The sequence below is a fragment of the Homarus americanus genome, unplaced genomic scaffold (assembly GCF_018991925.1).
Source record: "Homarus americanus isolate GMGI-L3 unplaced genomic scaffold, GMGI_Hamer_2.0 scaffold44060, whole genome shotgun sequence".
Classification (NCBI taxonomy): Eukaryota; Metazoa; Arthropoda; class Malacostraca; order Decapoda; family Nephropidae; genus Homarus; species Homarus americanus.
Genome location: NW_024756871.1, coordinates 3,935,707 through 3,954,487, shown reverse-complemented (window position 1 = coordinate 3,954,487; position 18,781 = coordinate 3,935,707). Strand labels below are relative to the sequence as shown.

Genomic DNA, 18,781 nt, shown 5'->3' with positions numbered 1-18,781 from the left:
ACAGTGACCACGAAAACAGATTAACAATGGGAACGTTTTCAATATCGAGAGAGACACCCTGACCCCGGATACGTCACCTTACAGGGGCCTTGGTGCTGCCGGTTTACACTGAACCTGTAAACTTCTGGTAAACTCGGCGGCGTTTGATGTGGCCATGTGTCAGTCTGTGTCCTGGTGCTGCTTGTGTTGTGGTGCTGTGTTGACAAGTGGTTCTATGTCAATGTTGTGAGAGAGAGAGAGAGAGAGAGAGAGAGAGAGAGAGAGAGAGAGAGAGAGAGAGAGAGAGAGAGAGAGAGAGAGAGAGAGAGAGAGAGAGAGAGAGAGAGAGAGAGAGAGAGAGAGAGAGAGAGAGAGAGAGAGAGAGAGAGAGAGAGAGAGAGAGAGAGAGGAGAGAGAGAGAGAGAGAGAGACTGACTTCCCACTAGTACAATCATCTCAGTTCATTGGACTTAAAGATAGTATCAACAATTTAAAAGGTATTTGTGTTGTCATTCTCCCGAGAAACTTGACGGACATATTGTTACACTGCAGAAGAGCTGGCGAAATCCCCTCTTATCCGAGGCTCACACACACACACACACACACACACACACACACACACACACACACACACACACACACACACACACACACACACACACACACACACAGCCTCCGTGACCGTGGTGACTGGCCGGTAAACTCGCCCTTCGTATAAAGTGATTGCCTGGTTATTTTCGTAGCAAAGTGGCGACTACGGGGAAGTGAGGTTGAGACTGGCCAGCTCCTGGTGCCCTCAAGTGCCAGAAGAGATTTACTGCCACCCCTGGAATGTTATGCTGCCTCGTTGCTGGCTTCTGTTTCTGTTGTTCCGGCTTTTGTTTCTGTTGTTCTGGGTCCTGTTTCTGTTGTTCTGGCTTCTGTTTTTGTTGTTCCGGCTCCTGTTTCTGCTGTTCCGGCTTCTGTTTTTGTTGTTCCGGCTCCTGTTTCTGCTGTTCCGGCTTCTGTTTCTGTTGTTCCGGCTTCTGTTTTTGCTGTTCCGGCTCCTGTTTCTGCTGTTCCGGCTCCTGTTTCTGCTGCTCCGGCTCCTGTTTCTGCTGTTCCGGCTCCTGTTTCTGCTGCTCCGGCTCCTGCTGTTGTTGCTGGTGCTTCCGATTATTACTTCTCACTTAAAAGAAACTCCTGTCCTTCAAACTTGCCACAACCTATACTTTACAAACTATTAAACGACACACACACACACACACACACACACACACAGACACACACACACACACACACACACACACACACACACACACGACGGCATCAAGGTCAAAAGCTTTAAATATCTCCAGCCACGACTCATCACTGTGTTGATATTCGTGACCGAGTGGGAAGATGTTTAGTCACCTTTTTTTTTGTGAGGGGTAACTATTTCCGTAGACCCATACCCTCTTTCTCTCCGTCTGTTTTAGAGGGAAGGGAGGGGGAGTGGGGAGGGGAAGGGGGAGGGGAGGGAAGGGGGGAAGGGAAGGGATGAGAAGGGAAAGGGGTATCACGCCTACGCAAATACATTAATTTTCTAGCCTACATACCATCATATCTCCCATTACTATTTATACAAGAACTAGCACGTATGATCCTTTCTACCCACAGAACTAGAATAAATAGGAGCTAGTTGTATTTTTTTTGTCGTATTCTGAATAATCGCCATACGGCCCACAGCAATCAATTAACAAACCAGGTGTATAGAAGGAGATCAGGTTAGGTTAGGTTAGGTTAGCTAGGGGACTCAAACCCACATTGAGTGAGAGCCTTTAAAATTCTATTGTGTGTGTGTGTGTGTGTGTGTGTGTGTGTGTGTGTGTGTGTGTGTGTGTGTGTGTGTGTGTGTGTGTGTGTGTGTGTGTGTGTGTGTGTGTGTGTGTGTGTGTGTGTGTGTGTGTGTGTGTGTGTGTGTGTGTGTGTGTGTGTGTGTGTGTGTGTGTGTGTGTGTGTGTGTGTGGTAGGTAAGTAACGGCATTCCTCCATCGAAATACAATATCACTCTTTCCCTCTCCCTCCTCCTTGACGCAGTAGGGGGGAGGCAGGAAGGAGTGTTATCATGAGGGTGTGCTAGCTTGTTTATATGACTGTATCTTACACTAGGGGGTGGTCTTCCCTCCCCCTACCTTACCTCCCTCCCTCTATCATAATCCTCCACACTCCTTCCAGCACATCCTCATCCTCCCTATAACTTATCCTCCTTCCTTCCACTAACAATTCCTGCTGGCACATCCTAGCATATCTACCTCCTCCTTTATCGTATTCTCCATTCTCTCCACAACACCTCTTCCTCCGCGTCCTCATCCTCCTCGTCGTCTTCCTCTTACCAGTTTATATAATAATAATCGTATAGGGTTTCGATAGGTCAGGTGATCAATATTAGATTAGGTAAGGTAGGACGGTGAATCCTTGCCGTATAAATATTAAGTTACATCATCGCCTGCTTCACTGTGTCGCGGATTATTGTTCAATCTGGAATAAAAGTCAGGAATTCAAGCCACGTGTCCCGGGGCAGAGTGTGTGAGGTTTCATGACTGAGGAACAATTTCTCAATTTATGTTCTAAGGCGAATCTGGGCCACCTGTCTGCGGCAACATGTCACACACACACACACATCATCCCTCGGGGCAACACGACTGAGGCATCACTACCTAATATGTCTTGTGGAACCTGTCTCAAGGCAATGTATCTCAGAGGACATGTCTTCGTGCAACATGAGCGGAACAACGTGACTGAAAGAACATGTCTTCAGCAACGACGTCTTATATTAAGTCTTGTGCAACACCTCCTCGGGCAACACAGTTCAGGCAACATGTCTTATGCAACATCGGGAGATAGAGCTGTGACGGGGTGATGAAGATATATATTATATCCAGCCGCTGGTGGCCACGCCGCTGGTCAGTTCAAGTAGTAATTTGAGACTGTGGGTCGAGGCCTGCTGGAGGGCAGCTGGACCAGCTGACACGGTGGTCGCCGCTGTCCCACGGTCAACCACTGCCGAGTGTCACACACTAATGCTGACACAGTAGCATCATTAGCTATCACTATTATTACAGCAGCAGCTATATTATTTAGATGTACTGTACTAGAAACTCACTTATATAACATTAATATTACAGACGAGTGTCATTTATATAATATAATAACCTCTCTTCACTTCACCTCATCCCTCACCCCAACTTCACCCTCTCCCTCACCTCACCCCAATCCCCCACCCCACCTCACCCTCTCCTCTCACCTCACCCTCACCCCACCCTCACCCCACCCTCACCACACCCGTGAACTGAGGCACTGACTGGCAGCCCCTCCACTTATCCTCCCAAATGGGCAACTTGGTCAACAGCAGCGGGTCACGACGAGCGCGATGGTAAATAAATACTTAGAACTGTAAATATAAATAAATGCAAAAGTCAACAAAAAAATCAACCCAAATATTCATATCCACAAATAAACAACTGCAGAAGCAAATTGAAAATAAATAAACAAAAAGCTGCAATATTCAGATTTAATGCAATATGTCTTCTCCTACGTTAATGGATAAATCAGATTTCCCCATCAATCAACATCAGACGACGAGGCAGAGTCAGAATCTCGAGTCAACAGAAACATCTGGAGTCAACAGTAACATCACGAGTCAACAGAAACATCACGAGTCAACAGTAAAACATCTCTAACATCATTAACATCATAAGTCAACATTAACATCACACAATAACACCTGGTCAAGTGTACCCTATAAGAGCAGTGATCTCTAAGACCTGTCGTCCATATACCATAACAAATAACACAGATTCTAAGTCTTCCTCTATGTCATAAAGGAATGGTCAATAAAGTATCGCTGGGAGGAATACTATTGTCTAGGCTGGTCAAATATAAAAGGAGTGTGGGGTGATCTTTAACCTTTGACTCTTTCCATGTTAAAAATTGGATCTCTCTCTCTCTCTCTCTCTCTCTCTCTCTCTCTCTCTCTCTCTCTCTCTCTCACCTGTACACTGGAAGGAGGAGGTTTCACACGTCTCACACATAAACAAGACACCGTCACTTCCTGGCATTAAGATATATCATGATAATAAGGCAATTTCTCCACCCGGTAATGAAATGTGACAAGCGGGCGTGAGTGCGGGCGGTGGTGGTAAGGAGGGGGGGGGTTAGTGGAGTGGAGGAGCGGGTGGATGGTAGTGGAGGGTTGGTGGATAGCTGAGGGGTAGTGGTGGAGGCTAATGGAGGTGAGGGTGGACAGTGGGTAAGAGGGACAGGCAGAAGTTGGGATGGAGGGGACTGAGGGTAGTGGAGGGGTAGAATGAGGGTAGTGAAAGGTGGAAGTATGGTATAGTGAATGCGGGTGGTGGAGGCCGGGTGAGGGGTGAAGGGCCATGTGGAGGTGTGAAGGGCCGTGTGGGGTGAAGGGCCATGGAGGGGTGTGAAGGGCCATGTGGAGGGGGAAGGGCTATGTGGAGGGGTGTGAAGGGCCATGTGGAGGGGTGTGAAGGCCGGGTGGAAGGCCATGTGGAGGGGTGTGAAGGGCCATGTGGAGGAGGAGGGTCACCCGTGGTCTTCACCGTCAGAGTAGCACTATAAAACACCACGACCTCCGCCACACAACTAGATCCCATCTCCCCCGACCAGTGGATTCTGCGACCCTCACACCAGGGGGCGCCCGTACCACAATGAGTACCTACCTCCTTCTTTCTTCTTCTTCTTCTCTCTCTCTCTCTCTCTCTCTGTCCCTTTGTCTGTCTCCCTCTCTGAATATGTCCACCTCCTCTTCCTGTCTATCCGTCTCTCCTGTCTTTCTCTCTGGGTATAATTCCTTGGTCTGTTTCTGTCTGTCGGTGTGTGATCAGCCCGTCTAACTGGTAGTCTGTTTTTTTTTTAATGATGCGTCAGATCAATTGAATGTACCCGTCTGTTCCTGTCTATCGTTTAATTAGTGTATGTCTATTGTTCGTCCTTGTCACTGGTCAAGACTTTCTGAGTGAGTTAAGTTAGCCCAGTAGGCCCCCCTCCCTCCCTCTCCTTACCTTCCTGACTTCACTGATGGATGTTTTGCTTTCCATGTGAGGGAGGGATACACATTGCCAACACTTCCATTTTATTTTAATCGTCTGTCTAATTATACGTCTGTCTGTTTTATACACGTAACTGTCTTCTTATATCCTATGTCTGTATGACTGTCTATCCCGCCTCGCCCCCAAAAAGAAAAAACTGTATCACGTTAGCTCTGAACTGTCGCCTTTGACGTGAGAAAAGTAGATTAAGGTAATTTATTTGGCGTCGTTTGTGTGAGAAACAGGTAGATTAGATGATTTATACGACAGGTAACACATCAACCATCCTTAAAAAAAAAACAAGAACTGGAAAGTCGACTCCATTTGGGAACTCATATGGCAGAGAGAGAGAGAGAGAGAGAGAGAGAGAGAGAGAGAGAGAGAGAGAGAGAGAGAGAGAGAGAGAGAGAGAGAGAGAGAGAGAGAGAGAGAGAGAGAGAGAGAGAGAGAGAGAGAGAGAGAGAGAGAGAGAGAGAGAGAGAGAGAGAGAGAGAGAGAGAGAGTACAGACAAGGTACTTCAGGGCCGCCGCTTGCCAGTCAGATAGCATTATATGTGTGTGGCACTCATATAATCACCGCCTGGCACTATACCCTGGTCACTCAACCCATGACATCACCCCCCTCCCCCTGGTCACTCAACCCATGACATCACCCCCCTCCCCTCTCCTCCATAAACACCCTCACCTCATGACTCACTAATTCAGACTTTACCATCTACTCAGTCAGACTTATTCAGCCTTTCTCACTATATATTTCTTTCCTACCCTTTATTTCATTATTTACAACAGCTTATCTAGTGTTTCTGTGAGGTGTTATGGTTGTGTTTGGATGATGTCGGTGATTTCAGTCAGGTGATTCTTGTTGATATCATCTGACTCAAATTGTTTGGTGACGTTAATGATCCCCCTTGTGATGTCATTCAACTCAAACTTGGTGACGTCAATGAGTTCTTCTCACGTGACCCAGGTGTTGGTGACGTCATTAACCCTTATATAACATGAATGAGTTACTTTGTGTCAGTCATTGATGGATTATGTTTTGACTGACTGACTGACTGACTGACTGACTGACTGACTGACTGACTGAGATATATTAGTGTTGGGAGGTGAGTTTATGTTTACGTTCCGGTTGTGTAAGTTGGTGTATAAGGGAGTGAACACGGCCCAGTGATGGACACATCTTGTGGTGGCCAGCCTCAGAGTACACACCAAGACAAGTATACACACAAACCCACTCACCTCTCGCAAATCTCATTATCATACAAATGCACACACACACACACACACACACACACACACACACACACACACACACACACACACACACACACAGACAGACAGACCAGACACACACACACACACACACACACACACACACACACACACACACACACACACACACACACACACACATCAATTTCATATCTGTCCAGGTATTATCTTCACTGCCCTCCCTCAGCACACACACTGCCCGGCCATGCCTCTACCTTCAAGGCTCTGTTAATTAATGAGATGAAGTGTACCTTGCGTTCTACTTGTGGTTTTGTACTCTGTAATCACCCTCACCACAACTACACCCCACCTCCCCCAACCACTGCCCCCATCCCTCCTTCTGTCCCCCCCCCATCCTACTCCCCATCAAGAACCATCTCCTTCTTCCTCTCCATCACCCTCTCCCCCTACTACCCTTCCCCTTCTGCCCCACCCCCCACCCCCCCCCCCTCCTATTTCCCCCACCTAGCTCAACCTTGGTGCTACCCCCAATACCATAACCCCTAACCAACCCATAACCTTTAATTCCCGTCAGATTTCACTCCTCTCCTCTGTACTTCATTTCGCTCCCTCTCCCTCCCTCCCTCACTCCCTCCCTCGGTCTCTCCCTCACTTCCTCCCTCGGTCTCTCCCTCTCACCCCCACTCCCTCCCTCCCTCCCTCACTCCCTCCCTCGGTCTCTCCCTCTCTACCCTTGACACAACACGACCATCTTGTCTTTTTTCTCAACTGAGGTAAACACGAGGACTCTCACCAACCTTGTAAGTATCTTGAGTGCTTTCACGCCTCCGAGTGTTAGGTGAGAGGAGTTGAGTACAGCCGAGGACGAAACAGCAAGAGTACAGGTGTCAGGAGAGAATCTGAGTACAGGTGTAAGGAGAGGAATGCAAGGGTACAGATCTGGGCGAGAGGTGTGGTGGTGAGGACTTAAATGCAGGTGTGGGGTAGATAATTTAACTACAGGTGTGGGGCAGAGGATATAATGACAGGTGTAGAAACAAAATCTCAATAACAGGTGTAGAGGAGAAGATCTAAAATACACCTGTGACAGAAAAGACTAAATACAGGTGTTGGGGCAAGGGTTTACATACAGGTGTTGGGAAGAGGATTCGAACCCCTAAAACCAAGATGTCAAAATTCTCAAAGACGAAAGACTGACGAAAGAAATTAAAAAAAGAAAAGAAAAAAGTAAAATGAAAATAAAATATCCTGAAAATAAAGTAAAAAAAAAAACGAATAGGAAAAAAAAACGAAATGAAAAGTAACGAAAGAAAATAACTTAATATAATGTTAATAGTTTTTTAATGTGACTTTTATTACTTTATATATTTTATTATACTATTAATAAGACTTTAACAGCCTTATAATATTCTAAATAACTTTCATAGACTTTAATACATAGTTCATAGCAATTAAACATAACTTCTACTGACTGACTATTTAACTGACTGACTGACTGACTAACGAAAAAAAAAATCAGGGTCCATATGCTTACCAGTACCAGCGACCGGACAGTACTTATAATCGTACCCAGAGTCCCACCTTTTACCACCCTAAACACTGGGTCCCTCCCCCCCCAGTCACCATAAGAGCCCAGGAGTTAAACCCTTCATGAAATAGTTAAGATATTGTTTTTAGTCCACTGAAGCCGAGAGTGTGTGTGTGTGTGTGGAGAAGAACAATGTATATAGTGAACCCTAACAGATCGACTCAATGACTCAATGACTCACCCCCACTGTATCTCCGGGTCCCATACACACTATACACTATAAACTACCACACTATACACACTCCTGACACTCAACTTACACCCCTTATTCCTCATTCTTCAAGGCCAGACACTGCTCTCCCCGCACGAGTACACCGTGACCTGCCTGTTATTCACGTACACACCGCTGCGTGAAGACTCCGTGACCTGCCTTGACCTTTCTATTCTTCACCTATCCATCACTGTTTCTAAACAATGTGGGGGTGGTAAGGGGGAGGAGGAGGGGGAGGAGCAGGGGGTGGTGGGTGGGAGGTGGGGCATCGCCGGAGGTTAGGTAATGAGGGTGGTGGAAAGTAATTAAGAACAACTAGTGGTTAAGGAGCCACTCTGACGATTACCTCCCAAGTAGCACTCCACGCCCTCATTTACTTAATTACCTACATGTCAGCCCAAAGGAGAGGACATTAGGAAAGAGGGAACACACACACACACACACACACACACACAAGGAAGAGAAATAAGGTAAGCAAGGAAAGAGGAGAAGGAGAAATGTGAAAACAAAGAGTAAAAAAAAAAAGAAATCTTGAAAAAAAAAGAAGAAAAGGAATAGAAGTAGGCAGAGTAACAGAGAGAGAGAGAGAGAGAGAGAGAGAGAGAGAGAGAGAGAGAGGTTCGCCTCTCAAGCCCCTAACACTCCCTAGTGCCTCCGAGCAAACACACAACACCATTACTAAGTGCAAATTGTTCAAGGTCCTATTTACTTTAAACGAGTCAGCTTCTGCAACACAACACAACTTAAGCTCTGGGGAAATCTGCGGGGGGAGAGCGAACCAATCCGTCAACCAACCAACCAACCAACCAACCAACCAACCTAACCAACCAACCTAACCAACCTAACCAACCCAACCAACCAACCTAACCACAACTAATTTTCAAGACGTAAAGACACAAGTATGACGTCAGCAGCCAATGTCTTAAACGGGATTCAGGACCGACTAGCCATAATGACTCTCAAGCCAATTTGGTTTATTAATTGGCTGTGGTGGTAACTGTTAAGTGGTTTGGTTGATTGGTAAGCCTATTTATTATTATTATTATTATTATTATTATTATTATTATTATTATTATTATTATTATTATTATTATTATTATTATATATATTATTATTATTATTTATTATTATTATTATTATTATTATTATTATTATTATTATTATTATTATTATTATTATTATTATTATTATTAGTAGTAGTAGTAGTAGAAATAGTTTTCATCATCATCATCATCATCATCACACAATAAAAAAAGAGAAAAAACAAATAGAAAGAGAAATAAAGAAGAGACACAGAGAGAAAGAGAGACATAGAAACACTCAAAAAAGATTAAATAAATAATAAATAAAACGAAACTCAAACACCACACAATCAATTACCGTCATCGAGGTAGGATAAGTTAGCTCAGTATCTGCTCCAGCGTTAAAATTCTCCCGGACAATACTGGACCAGCCAGGACCAATCCCCCCCCCCCTTCTTGATGTCAACAATGCTAGACTACATCCTATGAACCTGTTATCTGTTATCTCCCGAGGAACTCATCAGGTGTCCTACGTTCTAATAAAGTTAAGACATGTCCTAAAATATATCATCTGGTGTCCTCTGTCCCAATAAACTTCAAAGGCATGTCCTAAAATATATCATCTGGTGTCCTATGTCCCAATAAACTTCAAAGGCATGTCCTAAAATATATCATCTGGTGTCCTCTGTCCCAATAAACTTCAAAGGCATGTCCTAAAATATATCATCTGGTGTCCTATGTCCCAATAAGCTTAAGATATGTCCTACGCCATAAGAAAATGTCACCTGATGTCCTATACGTAGCAAGGAACGTCTCGGTGTCTTACCTTACGTCCCAAGGAACTTAAACTATGTCCTAAGTACCAAGAAAGTGCCATATGATGTCCTATTCCCCTTTCAAGGCACTTACCTGTACACCTCATTGTCCTCTCAAGAAATCATTATCACCCCTACACCTTACACCTCAAGACACCGACACTTACCTGTTATCTCTAAGTGGCCAGGTACATAACGATCACCTGTCCCTGAGATAACTACCCGTGTACACCTGGCCGACACACCCACACCTGAGAGGCCGTAACACAGATAACTTAATCCCTATGACGAGGACCCCGACAACTACCCAGCTGATTTGTGATGTCAAGAGATAACTCCTTTATTATTGGCTTATCCCATCAATGACGTCATAATTGTGTCAAGGTGTCTCTCTCGTTACTGGTTCATCTGATCAGTGACGAGAGAGAGAGAGAGAGAGAGAGAGAGAGAGAGAGAGAGAGAGAGAGAGAGAGAGAGAGAGAGAGAGAGAGAGAGAGAGCTTAGTTCCACCAGTTACAAATCTCAGTTAGCATATAAATACGGCTCTCACAACCAGCCAGTCTGTTCGTGGTATTTTTTTTTCAACCTTTCAATTTCCCACTGCAAATTCATTTATGGAAAGTGGATGGATGGATGGATGGATGGAAGGGATGAATCCACGTAAAGATAGAAATGGATCATAAGAATAGTTTGACAGACAGACAGACAGACAGACATGGGGATAGTTTGAGAGACTCACACTACCCACAATGAAGGCCGGGTGGGTAGGGGGGGGGGGATACAGCCAGCCATGGTCTACCCACAAAGAGAGCGGATTTTGTCCCTCCAGTTGACTGAGTCTCCACTTCTGTCAATTTTCCACATTCTGTCTACGAAAATTGGTGGAAAATTTTGATTATCCGGCGTGGTTTGGAGAGAGAGAGAGAGAGAGAGAGAGAGAGAGAGAGAGAGAGAGAGGATATAATGGTGAGGTAGTGTAGGAAATAATGTATGTACCGTGTCGTCTGATGGTGTCTGGTAGAGTGTGGGAGTTTATGTGGTTGTGTAGTGTTATATGGTGTGGTGGACTGACGTGGTGGACTGGTGTAGTAGACTGATGTAGTGAACTGGTGTGGTAGACTGGTGTGGTAGACTGTTGTGGTAGACTGGTGTGGTAGACTGGTGTGGTGGACTGGTGGACCGGACTGGTGTGGTAGAGTACTGGTAAAAACATATCGCAATGTGGCGTGAGTGTTACATGGTGTGATGTGGTACACGGGGACGAGTTGTGGTTTGAGACGTCATGTCGTGTGGTGAGGTGGGTGGATAGTGGTGTGGATGTGTAGTGGACTGGTGTGAGATGATCATTGTCACGTGAGACAGTGGGCGGGACGGGCGGGGGTAAGCGGAGGTGGGCGGGGTTGGGTGGTGGGTGTGACACGAGGTTGTGGGCGTAGTGCTAGTGAAGAGAGAGGCGAGAGAAGCTGTGTTGAATGGTTACGAAGGAAGTACAGAAGATGGAACGACAATGGTGGATGGAATGTAGAGAATAGGGAAGGACATTAATGGGGAGGAGAATGGGAAGGGGAGTGGGAAGGGGTGGGAAGGGGAGTGGCAAAGGGTACAGGGAAGAAGAGTGAGGGTGGTGGGTGGAGCACTGGAGCAGAGTGGTGAAGAGCGAGAGAAGAGTGGAGAGGAAGGTAAAAATATGGAGGGTGGAGTTCAGGAAGGAGTGGAAGGCAAAAGAGGAGTGGAGGATGGAGGAGGGTGGAGGTGGAGGGCAGGTGAACACGAGAGGAGGTGGAGGAGGTGGCAAATATTGACCTTAACTTTTCGAGAACCACCCTCCCCCTACCTCCCTCCTTCACTCCCTTACCCTCTCTCCCCCTTCCCTCCCTCACTCCCTTACCCTCCTCCTCTTTCTCCCTCACCTCTTCCTCCTCTTCTCTTGCCTCTCATTCTTCCCCATCTCTCTCTCTCTCTCTCTCTCTCCCCACACACACACACACACACACTTGCGCAAGTAATAATCTTAAAACTGTCACTAGTTTAATCAGACCAAGGTATACTCTTTCTTATCTAACTAATGGACGCATTTGCCGTGTGAGGGAGTTTTTTTTATATAAGTTTAGTGCAGACAATAAAAATTCCAGGTCACCATTGTAAATAAGTGAACATTATAAGTGGTGATGGTGGTAGTGGTGGAGGTGATGGTGGTGGAGGTGGTGGTGGTGATGGTGGAAGTGGTGATGGTGGTGATGGTGGTGATAGTGGTGGTAGGACAGTCGTGCTCTGATGAGTGAGGTAGTCTCCGGTTATAGTCCAGGCTAACATGGTGCTCCTCCCTACCTCCTACCCTCCCTGTCTCCTACCTCTACCTCCTACCCTCCCTATCTCCTACCTCTACCTCCTACCCTCCCTATCTCCTACCTCTACCTCCTACCCTACCTATCTCCTACTACCTCCACCCTCCCCATCTCCCACCTCTACCTCCCACCCCATCTCCACCCCTACCTCCTACCCTCCCTATCTCCTACCTCTACCTCCTACCCTCCCTATCTCCTACCTCTACCTCCTACCCTCCCTATCTCCTACCTCTACCTCCTACCCTACCTATCTCCTACCCTCCCCACCCCCTTAGTTGGCGAGGCTACCGCTGTTAGTTGATGGAGCCACTGATAATATTCTCCTGTCATTCACCGGTCACAGGATACTTTTATTGCCGGGGATATGATACGTCTACCACCCCATCACTCTACCACACCATCCCCCATCCCTATTCCTCCCTTACTCTACCACCCCATCACTCTACCACACCATCCCCCATCCCTCCATTCCCCATCCTCCACCATTCCATTTCCCACCCTACCTCCTTGTTCTCTTCTATACCAAGGAAGAGGATAGTGGTAGTAGGATTGTTGTAGTAATGTCGTGAGTGGTAGTAGAGTGGTCGTGGTGGTCGTGGGATTGTGGTAGTTTTGTCGTGGGTCTTGGGTGAGTGGTAAGGTTACATAATTATTGTAAAGGTATTGTTAGTGGTACTGAAGAGGAAGTCGTAGTGGGGGTGGTATTAGTAGTATCAGAGGCTGTAATGGTCGTGATGTCAGGCTTGTTGTACACGACCTACCCTCTCTCACCCTGTTTTTTGCTTGTCTGGGCGATATCTCAGTCACTGTTTTAAGTTAGATAGAGGGATTTTAGACACAATAGTAACCAAGTGATTCGTCTTTTTTTTTGCCATTTTTTTTTTACTCGTGATTTGTCCAGGGATGGCATAGGGTGTGTAACATTGTACTTACCATTACTTGTTTTCATAGACTTGTCAAATAAATAACGGAACGGTATTCTAGCTTTTTCTAATACAGCACAAACTGAACAAATATAATAAATACCGAATTTGCATATTTGGACAATACTTTACGACGAACAATATATAAGACATACACTGAGTCGAGATGTAAACAAGATACTGAACTCCAATAACAAAACAAATTAAACATACTGTATACGTTCACATGTTTACAACTTTTGTGACCTCCGCGGGTGTGAACATGTTCCATGGTGACGCGTCTGATGACCTTCTCTATTGTGGTCTCTCATTCCTGAACTATTGTATCTCTCAGGGCCAGTACGTAGTGTGGTGGGCGTGGTGTTGCTGCACCTCTCCTGGATAGGATGTCACAAACACGTTTTATCAGATTGAGGTCTGGTGACTTCCCCGGTCAGTTCATAATTGCAGTTCCCTCCTCCAGGAAATCTATTGACAGCTAGGCTATGTGTAGACAGGTAGTATTCTCCGCCAGAATGAACCCATCACCCAATGCACTCCCATTACAGTAGGTGTTAACTTCTCGTCCAGATACCTCAAGACTGTCAGTGTAACTCTGGCAATAACCTGGAGGTCAAAACAGACTCCTGGACCACCATGATTAACCTTGCAACTATACTGAGAGATACTCTGTCCCTATGTCTCTACAGCCTCACATGTCTATCCTTTGTCGATAACGTAACTCGACTCTCATTTGTGAAAAAGGTACGGGTGTTCAATGACGTACCTACCAATATTGATATTCACGAGCAAACTCCAACTTGGCAGGACAGTGAGCTGCTGTCAAAGTTGGACATTCATGCTATCCTATGCAGACGATTTCTCATTGTCTGATTTGACAGTTGTACTTCTGTGATACTTCAAAAACCAATTTCCAGGACACGACAGACCGGGTTAAGGAGGTAGTGGTCTGGGCAAGAAACAGTCTTGCCTAAACTGGTCTCTTGTTGTATAATCCGTTCTGCAGGTACCTCCTCCACACAACTGATGACACTTTGAGACAAACCAAACTTTAAAGCCACCGAGTTTTGACTGTCACAATCTCTCAGCAAATGCACCGCCCTGACAACTCCAACTTGGTCTAGATATCGTCTGACACCACCAGTCAACATGAAGAGACATCCACCATACGACAAGTAGGTAGAGAACTTCTCGACGACCTCAGAGTGGGATAACTGCTTCTGTCAGAACCTGAAATTGCAATCCTCTTATAAGGGAGTTGAGACACAGCCGCGCACAACGGCGTCTTGTCATGCCTGGTTTCCTTCAACAGTGTTTTGTTTTGTGGGTCATACACCTCGCTAATCGCTCATGCAGTTAACTAAGATTATCTCTCTCTGAAAGTCAATTGAGCCTCGTAGTACTGTGGGTGGTGGTAGAGAGGGTGCACGGTAGTTGGGGGTCATTGACTCCACAGCCATGTAAATTAGGAAATATTGACACACACACACACACACACACACACACACACACATACACACACATACATACACACACACACACACACACACACACACAGTAAACAAGGTTGAGGAGTAGAGCATCAGCTGACGACATCCACTTCACGCCAGGAGCAGTGTTGGCGGGGTTTATGGCTCAAGCTCAAGATATATTTTCATACATCAAGTAACCTAACCTAACCTAACCATGTATAAAGACACGCTCTCGTTATCCAGGTCTAATGTAGGACCATAAACCAACCCAAGAGTCTCTGTAAACTCATCGTAATTTTTCTCAACAAGACTATAAATGTAGTGAACATTATCTGCAGCTGCTGACTTACCTTAAATTAAACACCAACCTAAACATTGTCGTTGAAATAGTTCTTATGATATTGTCTTACTAAGTTTAAAATAGTTTAAACAATTTATGTTTCTTCTGTCCGTTTTATCTTAAACACACACACACACACACACACACACACACACACACACACACACACACACACACACACACACACACACACACACACACACACACGACACACACATCCTGACCACCGAAGGAAGCCAACGACTGGCGCTCCTCTCAGAGCAGCCAGGTCAACTGTTATGTTGGCCCATACCAACTCCCTCCCCTGAACCCTCCTCCCCACCGGAATATCAACATGTTCTCGCCAGAAGTTACTATTTCATTTAGGAAAGGAATGAAACCAGTGTTAAACAGAGGTGAACAGTGGTGAACAGTGCTTAAGTCAGTGAGAACAACTCAACAGTAACAGTGGTACCCAAGTTGACCTTCACACAGTGAGGTCCCAGGTACCCAGTGATAACGGCCCGTGAGACCCAACAACCAGCGATGTGTTAATCCGTCTACGATAGGAAGGCCTGGAACCACACCTCACTCATATAACACCATCTGTGAGGGAATTACTACACCACGTGAGGCCCCTCATAACACCATATGTGAAGGAGTTACTACACCACGTGAGGCCCCTCATAACACCATCTGTGAGGGAATTACTACACCACGTGAGGCCCCTCATAACACCATCTGTGAGGGAATTACTACACCACGTGAGGCCCCTCATAACACCATCTGTGAGGGAATTACTACACCACGTGAGGCCCCTCATAACACCATCTGTGAGGGAATTACTACACCACGTCACGCCCCTCATAACACCATCTGTGAGGGAATTATTACACCACGTGAGGCCCCTCATAACACCATCTGTGAGGGAATTACTACACCACGTGAGGCCCCTCATAACACCATCTGTGAGGGAACTACGCCCTCATAAAATGTCATCTGTGAGGGAATTACTACGGTGCCTCATAACACCATCTGTGAGGTCCCTGAGGTCCTCCTAACACCATCTGGGAGGGAGTTACTACACTACGTTTTTGCTGTTCAACACCTACATTAATCTGTATGTTCACTGTATGTTCCTTTACCTTTCTCTAACGAAGGCTTTTGTTAAACCACCAATGTATGTAATAAGTCATTTATGTCCAATGTATATTTTCAGCCTTCGGGCTGCAGAACTTTTTCAATAAACCGTCAATTATTACATACACACACACACACACACACACACACACACACACACACACACACACACACACACACACACACACACACGACAAATAATAATACAGTTAACACAGTCATTGTGTTAAGCCAGTCTGATAATAACAGGAACACAATGAGCTAAAGATGACTTAACTCTTGAGGCGGCGGCCGGTCACTGATGGGACAACAACAACATTCCTTGCCTATGTCCTCCGTCACATCACTTACTGCATATTTGTCTCGCTTAATTCCCGTACCTACACACCAACGACACAACAAACCCCACGCTGATTTTTAACATAGTTGTTCCCTGAAGTTATATCCGTGTACCCTGTGTCGTATATACTTGTTTGTTCAGCTGGTACACGGTGACTGGGTACCTGCAACCTGCCTGCCTTACCTGCCTGCCTGCCTTACCTGCCTCGTTGTCTTTGTTTTACATACACGTTCACTGTGTTTATATACCTGTTCCTCCCGGGATGCTTATGTGTTTTGTTTCCTGTCTTGGATAGTCTCCTCCCCGCCCGCCATCCTCGGCTGTTCTGTGGGGTGCCTATTTGGATCCTCTCCCGTGTGGGTTTTGGCCATAGTCTCCCTATGTGGGTACCCGATGATTTCCTTATGGGCATCTTAGCACCCCTTTAATCCACTGTGGGACGCTTCGAACCAATGTGGAGTCAGAACTTTGAATCCTCTCTCACCCCCAATAAACCTTCCTTGTGTCTGTTTCTAATCCCTGCTTATCCTGTGAGTCCCACAGTAGGATCTCCCTCCTGGGCGGCAATGATGGCAGGATAAAGGATGGTGGTGGGATAACGGGGTGGGACTCCGGCTCCTGAAACCTTGGGCTATTGTTCTCCCCGACAACTGTATTAATGTTTGTCAACAGAAAGTTACGCTCCCAACCTCCTGTAAAATTATGTTACAACTATTCTTCTTTTATGTAACGCACACACACACACACACACACACACACACACACACACACACACACACACACAGATAAAAACAGCTTCTTGATTTTAAAATCAGATTAAACAATCCATTATTACCCCCTGCTTTATGTATGATATAGGAAGCACCTGTTTTAAACCAACAAAATATCTTTCAAAATGATGACTCGTTAAGAAATTGTCATATTCTAAACGCTGTAATGACCTGTACACGAGAGCTGTTTTTTTTTATATATATCGTAGTTGACCTTCTTGGGAGGATGGGGTGACCAGGCAGTCCATTCACTACCACCACGACACAGCGACAACCACGCTAGACCGGTGTTGTCAGACGGGTCATTCATCTTCATCTCCGTTTGTTTACACCGTCAGGTCGGTATCGGCTGCATATATCATGGGTAGGAGGCTGCATCAGCGTATGAGTTTGTAGTATTGAGAACCATTTAAATTTCATATTCGTGTTTTTGTTCTGACACCAATTAAAACCAAGTTAAAGTCATTAATCACAGATTGATGCACCTTTTGATAGTGTTATGCAATAGGAGTCACTTAACCTAACCTAACCTAATATTTCTTAATGTCACAGCGGTAGTAGCAGAAGTAATAACAAGAACACAAAAACTAAATCAATCCACATTCCTTAACAATCATTTCAACTAACCAGCACCCCCCACACCTCCCTCAAGGCTATGTAACAGATCCACGCCCCGACTGTGTGGAAGGGTGTAGGGAACAACAACAACAGCAGAAGCAAGAAAAAAAGTCACAAAGATGAACAATTCCACCTATCCACATCTCGTACCGCCGACCCAAAACACACACTGTCCAACCTTCTCGCTGTCAAGTCATCAATCCACTTCCCCCGTCCGTATAATCTACAACAGTTTTCATCACACATCAGCCGCGCGTCCATCACCTTCATGGAGACATCAGTGATGGAGGTAAACAATAGAATTAAGACATTTTCCTCAGGCAAACGAAACCAATTCTCGGAGACGGCGATGAGCGACCGGCCTAATAGCTCGACAGTGACCGCCTGTAGCAATATGTGGGGGTCTGGATGGTCATTGGGCCCACGCATGGCTGTATTATGTCTCCCTGAAACAGAACTTTGTCTCTACCGAATAGTAAAGAGAGGAGGGACAGGTGGTGGGATGGGGGGTTAATGGGGGTCAGTGGCAAGGCTTGACTAACTCGAAGGGGTAAGGGGAGAATAAGTGGCAAGGGGAGAGTAAATGGAAGGAGTAAGGGGGAGAATAAGGACAACTCTTGGCTAAATGGAGGCTTTAGGGAGCGTGGCGTGAGTGTGGCCATTCGAGGTTCATGGCTCACGCGATGTAACCATTGTTATCAGCCAGAACCATCGCCACCCTACCACGCACCGATCACTCTCGCCCTACCTGGACACGCCCCTCTGTGGACAGGCCCTCTATGGACACGCCCCTCCGTAGACAGGCCCTCTATGGACACGCCCCTCCGTAGACTGGCCCTCTATGGACACGCCCCTCCGTGGACAGGCCCTCTATGGACACGCCCCTCCGTAGACTGGCCCTCTATGGACACGCCCCTCCGTAGACATGCCC

The 18,781-nt window shown here is 46.0% G+C and overlaps 1 protein-coding gene across 1 annotated transcript; it reads right to left on the bottom strand.

The window, feature by feature from the left end:
• Positions 1–710: 710 nt before the first annotated feature.
• Positions 711–18,279, bottom strand: LOC121856964 (UPF0746 protein DDB_G0281095-like). The gene is made up of 2 exons (XM_042352754.1): positions 18,115–18,279; positions 711–1,127 (listed from the first exon to the last, which is right to left on the bottom strand). Exons 1-2 carry the CDS (start codon positions 18,277–18,279, stop codon positions 711–713), a joined length of 582 nt encoding a protein of 193 aa, XP_042208688.1.
• Positions 18,280–18,781: the final 502 nt, after the last annotated feature.